The 8,602-nt window shown below is 41.2% G+C and overlaps 1 protein-coding gene across 3 annotated transcripts in view; it reads right to left on the bottom strand.

Annotated features, from left to right (window-relative positions):
- Positions 1 to 3,356: 3,356 nt before the first annotated feature.
- ZNF366 (zinc finger protein 366) overlaps positions 3,357 to 8,602 on the bottom strand; it is a 77,023-nt gene continuing 71,777 nt past the window's right edge. For all 3 annotated transcript variants that reach the window (XM_060191225.1, XM_007531248.3, XM_060191226.1), the window contains one exon: positions 3,357 to 7,322. In XM_060191225.1, the coding sequence (XP_060047208.1) occupies positions 6,781 to 7,322 (542 nt within the window). In that variant the 3' untranslated portion in view covers positions 3,357 to 6,780. The remainder of the gene's footprint in view (positions 7,323 to 8,602) is intronic.

Raw genomic sequence — 8,602 nt, 5'->3', positions numbered from 1 at the left:
TTTGATTACGTGGGGTAACTGCATAAACCTGTGTCATAGCAGGTGCCCTATAATTGCCTGATGTAAGTTCCTGTTTCGCTAAAATCCAATTATCTGGGTGTAGGTGTTTAAGACTAAGGCATGCCTGACAGAATTGTGGTATCATGCCATCCTAGACAATAGAACGCAGGAGGAAAGAGAGGATTTCAGGATTAAACCTTTCTCTCTAAGGTTTGCCTCACCCTTGAGATGAAATTTGCTAAGGTTTCATCAGTGTTTTGGCGAAGAGAGTTAATAGGGACTGAGGCCTCTACTGTGGTTGGGGTTAATCTTTCCCATGCTTGTGTTGCGCAGATGCGCACCTGTTCAAAATAACCCATTGGAAACTTGGCTTCTGCCTGCTGAGTTCCAGTTCAAACTCTCCTGCTCCAAACAATGCATCAAAATTCCATGCTGTTTGTTACTATTTTCCTGAGATTGTCTAGAGCATTCATCACGGAAGTATGCTGTCCACTGTAAGTAGAGGGGGTCTGGGAGTACAGCACAAACCAGGTCTTTCCAGTCCTGGGGGGTGTTAAGGTGCTGGTAAAAACTCCTTAAAATGGACTTGGTCCATGGATCCGTCCTCCTTCACGGCTTGTCTGAGTTCCCTGAGCTCTTTGGAGGAGTATGGATGCCACACCTGAGGATTTTGTCTACTTGGGGCCACATTTACCGGGAAGGTGTGGATTTGGTTCAATGACACTGGGGAGAGATCTACGGAAGTGGAAGGTGCTGTAGTGGCAGGGGAAACTGAACACGTATCTATGAGGATGGAGCTCTTGGGGTGGACTGCAAATGGTTTAAGGTCCCTAAATGCTGAAAAAATATCCTTTAATTCTCATGTCTCAACCACAAGGTCTCTTAATGATGAGGTGTCAGCAGGGGGAGGAGTCGAAGGAGAGGAAGCCACAGGGTCTCTTAATGATGAGGTATTAGCAGGGGAGGAGTCAAAGAAGCGGAAGCCGCAGCAAGATAAACCAAACCTGTGTCTGTGGGGACAGCTGTGGGAGGGGTCAAAGGAGTGGCTGAACACGTGTCTGTGGGGACAGCTTGGGGAGGGGTCAAAGGAGCAGCCGAACACGTGTCTGCCGGGACAGTGGGGGGAAGGGTAGTGGAAGCAGAAGCTGCCGCAGGAGAAACCGAACATGTGTCTCTGGAGGCAGCAGTTTTGGGGCTGACTGCAGATTGCTTAGGGTGTTTAAGTCTTAAGAAAATATCCTTTAACTCCCATATCTCAACCTCAAGGTCACTTAACCTTTTGGCAGGAGGCCTTGTACATATCCTGAAAATAGTATAGCCATGAGAACCCATGGTGTAGCGAAAATTAAAGCGTCTCTGAGATCGAAAGCCTGTCCCAGGAGAGAAGGATATAATGTCTGGGACACCTCCTCATAAAACGGAAAAAATCCCATGGTGGGGGAAATGCGGGGCTGCAGAGTCAGGCGGCTGCCACTTACCTGTATCTGGGCGGCTTTTCTGGACCTCAGGCCGGGAGTGAGTGTGGGACACGTTGAGCGCCAGATGTTGTTGTGTGCGGGCCGCGGAGAAGAGAGAGAGGGGGTGCGGAGCGAAGAGGAAACACAAATCTTTATTTGCGCTGGCACCTCAGAGTTGGGTGCTAGAGAGGCAGGTTGGGCCACGTGGAGGTAGCTAAAATGGCTGCCTCACGCAGTAACCTTTCCTGTGTTTGAACACCGGAGGGAAGCGCTGGCAAGAGAGTGAGGTGCGGAAGAAGGGCTTTTATAGGAGTAGCTTTTGCGAGAATGGGAAGGGAGAGGAGTAAACATAGCACTCCAGGATAGGATAATAACTCTCGTGAGAATGGGAGGGGGGAGGAGTAACCAAAGCACTCCAAATATCGCGGGGATATAGACAATGCCCTGAGGGCACAACATGGCTGAACAGGCACTCCGAGAATGTCCCAAGTCTCTCGGGAACTAGCAGTAGCCTGAGGGGACAACATGGCAGATGTGACTGCATCGGCACAATTTCCCAGCAGCTGTGTCTTATACAGTAACTCCACCCGTTGCTTCTGTTCTCTCTAGTGTAAGCTTTTAGGAGAGTCAATATTTCAGATACTAAACCTGTGGTCTGTGCATTGAAAAGTTTGAGACATTCAATCAAATCTTCCCTCCCATATTAATTAAATGATGATTTATATTACTACAAGTTAATAGGAGTGTACATAAACACCATTCCCAGGAGTTAGGTGGTAGCACAACAGGTTAAGTGCAGGTAGACTAAAGTGCAAGGACTGACTAAGGATCCTGGTTCAAGTCCCTAGCTCCCTACCTGTAGAAGAGTTGCTTCACAAGTGGTGAAGCAGGACTGCAGGTGTCTATCTTTCTCTCCCCGTTTTTCCCTCTTCTTTCCATTTCTCTCTGTCCTATCCAACAATGACACCACCACCAATAACAATAACTACAACAATAAAACAAGGGTAACAAAAGGGAATAAGTCAATATTAAAAAAACAAAACACCATCCCACCACCAAAAGACCATTTCCCATGTCATCCTCACCCTCCCGCCACCCAGTGAAGCTGAATATCCATCCATAACAGATCTCAGGCTCAGAAACAAACAAACAAATAAAATATAGTCATGGGACCTTTGGAATATAACTAAAATAGGCCTACATCTACAAAACGGAGACCCCCAAATCTTCATCTGCACTGTTCTAGCCTTTATGTCCATAATTAGTCAACAATTTGTTTGGCTTGATATGTTAACTCTTCTTTAAGCCACCAGGTTCCAGATGCTAATATGATGCCAACTGGATTTCTCTGGGCAGATGACCCCACCAGTGTGTCCTGGAGCGCTGCTTCCCCAGACCCTTGCCCCACCAGGGAAAGAGAGAGACAGGTTGGGAGTATGAATCGACCTGTCAACGCCCATTCAGTGGAGAAGCAATTACAGAACCCAGACCTTCCTCTTTCTGCACCCTTTAATGAACCTGGCTCCATACTCCCAGAGGGATAAAGACTAGGGAAGCTATCAGGGGAGGGGATGGAATACGGAGTTCTGGTGGTGGGAATTGTGTGGAGTTGCACCCCTCTTATCCCATGGTTTTTGTCAATGTTTCCTTTTGAACATATCTTTATTTGCTTAAAATATAACAAAATAAAGGTTACATGCTATTTTCATGTAACCTGCTTTTTCATTAAGGCATAAAGCAATATTTACTACTTACATTGCTCAAACAATTTTAGTTTTTAAATAGCAAGCCAGAATTCTGTACAAAATCAACATTTGGTGCAATGTTGTCCAAATATGTCAAGGATTTTTAATGTTAACTTTGTTACATTGTGTTCTAACAAAGCACACAGGACCATAATTCAAAACATGATGTTAATATTTATTAAATGCCTTAGCAGCTTAATAAATACAGTATGCACATTGGGTTTTCTCATGCAACTACTCATATACAAATATATCAGCTACTCTGGTAGAGTTATGAATGGTCAGCCTCAGTCTCATGGCCAATTGGAAGTCAATTTTTTTTTTAAAGAGAGAATGAAAGAGGAATTGAAAGACAAAGAGAAGAGTATAGTTATAGTCTCAATAAAAGAAAAATATGACAGTTAAGGTTTGTTGGCTGGTGACAGTGGTCAAAAGCCTGGAAAGCATTTTGTAGTGACTTATTTTCAAAGTGTCACAGTCTGATAAATGTCATGCTATCAGGGTAGGGAATGATATATGGACCTCTGGTGGTGGGAACTGTGTGGAATTGTATCCCTCTTATCCTATGGTCTTATCAGTGTTTCCATTTTATAAATAAAGATTTTTTAAAATGTCATGCTCTCCTGGCTTTAGCAGTGTGACAACCTTGGATGGTTTTATATCTTAATTCTCTGAGGATGACCCTGGTTTGCAATCCTTCAGCTTTGCATTTTTGTTAGTTTGCTCACTGGACAAGGCTGGCTAACCATTCCTTAACTCAGCACTTAAGCAAATGGTGTCAATATAATTTATCTCCCATATCGGAAGACTTGAGATAATTAAAATGACACTATGAATTTTGAGACAACAGATGTAAAGCGGAACTGCCCCTAGGCCAACCAGCATGCTGGTCACTCGGTGTGCATAACCAAGTTCTCAAAGTGTTAGATTATGTTAACTATTAATAGAGATCTAATTAAAATACATACCCATCCAATGTCCCAGGTTCAATCCCCAACAGCACCATAAACCAGAACTGAGCAATACTCTGGTTGCTCTCTGTGTGTATCTTTCTGTGTCTGTCATTAAAAATAAATAAATTAAAAAAAGAAACATATCCAGAGACAAGACCTAATAACAGGCTTTGAACACTCTTAGCAAATGTTATCACTCTTTATAAACTTTTTACCCTCCCTACAAATTAAATTTTAGTTGAATGTTAACATATAAAAGAAATAAAACTTGATCTGTTTTGAATGGTGTGAGCATGAGGGCTAAAAGTTTCTCCTTCTCCCCTACCAACTATGGAAGATCCTAAAAGGTACCTTTAGCTTCTCAGAAGACAATTGGAATGTCACTGTTCTAGACCATACTCTCTTCATCTCAACATTGATTGGCTCCACAGACATTCCTACATGACCTACTTTGTTTGGAAAAGTCTAGGAGTCAGCTTATTCTGGATTCCCTGGTTCTGACTCTAACAGGTCATACCCAGAATAAACTTGAAGTCTGCAGGCCTTCTATTAGGTCTTCAACACATGTCTGTTGAAAGAATGAATATGGAACTGAAAGTATAATAGCTAGAAGCACATGACCCTGGTTTTCCAGACAATTTTATAAGAGGCATTGATGAGTGACATTAATAATGAATGGAAGGCAAGCTATCCCTCTGAGTATCTGAAACAGGTTCTCTGTCCAGTGTTGTGCTTTTAACTGCAGAAACTCCTATTACCCACACCATGCCTTCTGAAGGTGCTGTAAGCTCAGGCCATGACTTGGCGGTCAGAAATATAAGCAGCTGTGGCACTTAGCAGTGGCAATAAGAATAAAGGAGGGAGTTTTAGGCAAGATGGGAGGAGAAATGCATCAGGGATTTAAGGAAGTACACTGAATGAATTAGAGGATTATATGAGGCTGAGAGTGAAGCACCCTGGTCCACAGGAAAAAAAAAAGCCAGCACCCAGCTATCAGAGATGGAACAAAACTTCTCAATAAATGAACCAGGACCTTTGGCAGGAGAGGAAGCATAGTAATAAACAGTACCTAACACTACAAATTCGAACTGAAACTATGAACCAAGAATGAGTTTTTACATAAATACAGACACAGTGTCAGAGGATCCCTGCTTCTGGTTACACTGGGATGTAACATCCCTCAGTACTCCTTTCTTTGGTGCCAGTGCCTAAGGAAAGGCTACCCGCTGGGCTCAACCCAATGCAGCCATCACCACTCACTGGATTCATGACTCAAGCATCTAGAAATATTAAGCATTTTTAAACATAGCAAGTGACCACAAACATCACTGGCATCATTTCTAGAACAAAATATATGTTTATACAGTGTATATTTCCCCTTGTGAGACTCTTACAGTACAAGTAAGAAGACCTAAATTACATTCTGATTTATAGATCTTCTGTTCTCTATATTAATGTAAAGCAAAGAATAGTAATATTTGTGGAGCTCAGGGGGAAGAGTTGACCTGGGATCATTATTTTAGTTCAGTCATGCTTTTTCAACTCAAAGTGCACATAAGAATATCATCTGGAGCAATTTGGAAAATACGAATGCTGGGGTTTCACTTCTAAATAATATAAATCAGGTCTCAGAGGGTGAGGCCCTAGCATTAATCTTTTTTACAAAGGTGCTCAAGTTGATTCTAAAGTACAGGTATCACTGAGAATACTACTGTAAGGGTTAGCCAAAGGCTGTTGTAATACTTTAATACATAAGAGATTAGGTTTTAGGAAGAATTCCTTCCTCATCTTTCTCCAACACTGAGGTAAAGCTCAGTGCTCACTGACTGGTGACAACTCTCTTGGATTTTTTTTTTTTTTTTTTTTTGGATAAAGCCTTGGAATAAGATTCCAGGAAGATTTTCTGTTCATGAAGCCAGGGGGTAAGCCTGAAGGCTCTCAACACTATTGGGCAATCTAAAAATATATCCATGATGTCATGTTTTATGAAGGCAGCTAAAGATGAACCAAACAAACCCAGGCAGGGGTCCAAGTATTACTGATTTCACCTTACTGAAAAATAATTGTATTCTCTTAAAATTTTGTTTTATATCTACAGTGACTACTTGAAAATATCCTCTTCAATAGCACACTCTCTTGTGTCATTTCTGGAATTGACAATGTAATAAAGGCAACTCTATATGTACAACTACTAGTATTCTCATCTACTTGAAAAACACTACAACTCACAAATTCAGTTAGTAAGGCAAAATGTCAAGCACCATATTTTTGCAGCTAGAAAGAAATTTACCATGTGCTGTATTTTAGTCAAGATAAAATAGAATTTCTAGGAGCACCTCTGCATCATTTTACAAAAAGATACCTAGAAATATATGTACAGTTAACTATGTTAGAAATATATGAAGTAATACTGAATAAGATCCTGCACATGTGTTAAAAATCAAGGCCCCAATGAGAGACCTGAGAAACATTTGCATTACTTCAGTTAGTCCCTGCCTCTTTAGTCTAAGCCATTTGTAAAAGTGGGCACCATTTATTCATCTCCAGCAAGTGACAACTCATGTAGAAAGCTATATTTGAACTACCTAGTTCTCAGTTTCCAAATGAAATTTTAAAACTATTCACTTAGATGCCTAAAAGCACTGCTTGTTTTTCCATTTTCCTCTCCAGTAATTCTTTTAAACTCTCATCTCTGTGCTTGAAGTACAAATAATCAGGGAAGGAGAGACCCCTCCTAGTGCTTTGTAGAGGCCTGAGGCTGAGACACTCCTCCCTGCGTGCAAACTCTCTTTCCTGGCCGATTTCTGGCCCAACATTGTCCTTGATCTCTTTCCGACCTTCTCCTTTCAGGTTGTCCTTTTTCTCCTCCTTACTGGTGTCCCTATCTGCTTCGGGGCCCTGTGCAGGCTTGGTGAGTAGATCCTGGGGTGTGCAAGGTTGTGTGCTCTGATGGGCCAGGTCTTGGCTGTCATTCTCTGCCTCATAACAGTTGTCATCCACCTCTTCTTCCTCCTCATTGAAGGAGCTGCCCTTAGCACTCTCCCCATCTGACTGGAATGCTGGTCTCTTCCCCTGGTGCTTCTGGGACAGATCAAAGGGCTCTTCCTGTTCCAAACTCCTCAGGACCCCTGAAGTTTGCACTAGGGCAATTCTCCCCCTCCCCAAACCTGCAACAGTAAAAGCAACAGTTAAGTCCTAAGGAAAGTACCCAGGGATGTTTAATGTAGTTTGATTTCACATTTTAATAATAGATAAAACATTCAGTAAATGTAGAGCTGGGTCTTGCCACAGATGGAGTTTAAATCTGTGTAACCCTGTAAGGTAAATTTGGGAAGGGCTCTAAAATAGACATAGGTCTAATTTAGCAATTACACAACAGAGAATGTTTACTATGGAAACTGTCAAGCAGGTGCACAGAAATGAGTGTATAAGTATGCTCATATACATATTTTATACCATGAAACAGAAAACAATTTATTTACTGACAGTATTTTGGTTATCTAAATAATAGAGCATCTATCCAATGAAACATAAATAGATGATGCAGAGACCTATTATGATCATAGTGGGTTTTCTCTACATATCTGAAGAAAGTATTTATCTGTGCACAAATACTTAAATACATAAAAATACACAAATAAACCATAAACTACATATATATATACATATATATCCATTTTGAAAAAAAAAAAAGCAAAAATATGCCATTTGGGAAGTGAGGAAACCCCCCCCCCCCATAACATGTGGACATAGTAGGAGGGCACAAAGTGTCCTGCTTTCTGGGCACAGTGATGAGAAAAAGTCTCATTTTTAGTTTCTACCAAGGTCCTACTGGAGGGTGACCTAATGTTTTTAAAATCCCTAGTCTTATTCTTTGATCATATTAGTGAGCAGAAATCAGAAGTTAACTAATATAATCTTGAAAGCTACATATATGTCTATTTCTTCTTCCCATGCACAAATTTTCTAGAATACAAAGACAGTCTTATCCCTCTTATATCTGCCCGTAGCACACTTCACAGAAGTGTACTTACTGCCTGTTTATTGAAGGACTGTTTTGTTCAAGTGACTAAGGAACAACTCTCTGGATTCAGTAGATCTGGAAGATAAATTCTTCATTGCTAAAGGTCCTATAATCATAGGAAGGTAAAGGAGGTGGGGAGATAGCATAATGGTATGGAAAAGACTCTCATGCCTAAGGTTCTGAAGTCCCAGGCTCAGTCATGAGTACCAACATAACCTGGAGGTGATCATTCCTTTGATCTCTTTCCCTCTCTCTCTCCCATAAAAATAATTAAGCAATATCTTTAAAACAAAGATAAAGAGATAAATTTTTATTAGTTCACTTAGGAATCAACGGAAGACATATAAGTCCCTCTTCCAAGGCCTTAAAATTGTTTTTTTTCTTTTTTACAATAAAAAAACCCTTGAAATCAGCCCCCCCCCA

The sequence above is a fragment of the Erinaceus europaeus genome, chromosome 5 (assembly GCF_950295315.1).
Source record: "Erinaceus europaeus chromosome 5, mEriEur2.1, whole genome shotgun sequence".
Classification (NCBI taxonomy): Eukaryota; Metazoa; Chordata; class Mammalia; order Eulipotyphla; family Erinaceidae; genus Erinaceus; species Erinaceus europaeus.
The sequence above is the reverse complement of the archived record's forward strand: the minus strand, read 5'-3'. Positions and strand labels throughout refer to the sequence as shown.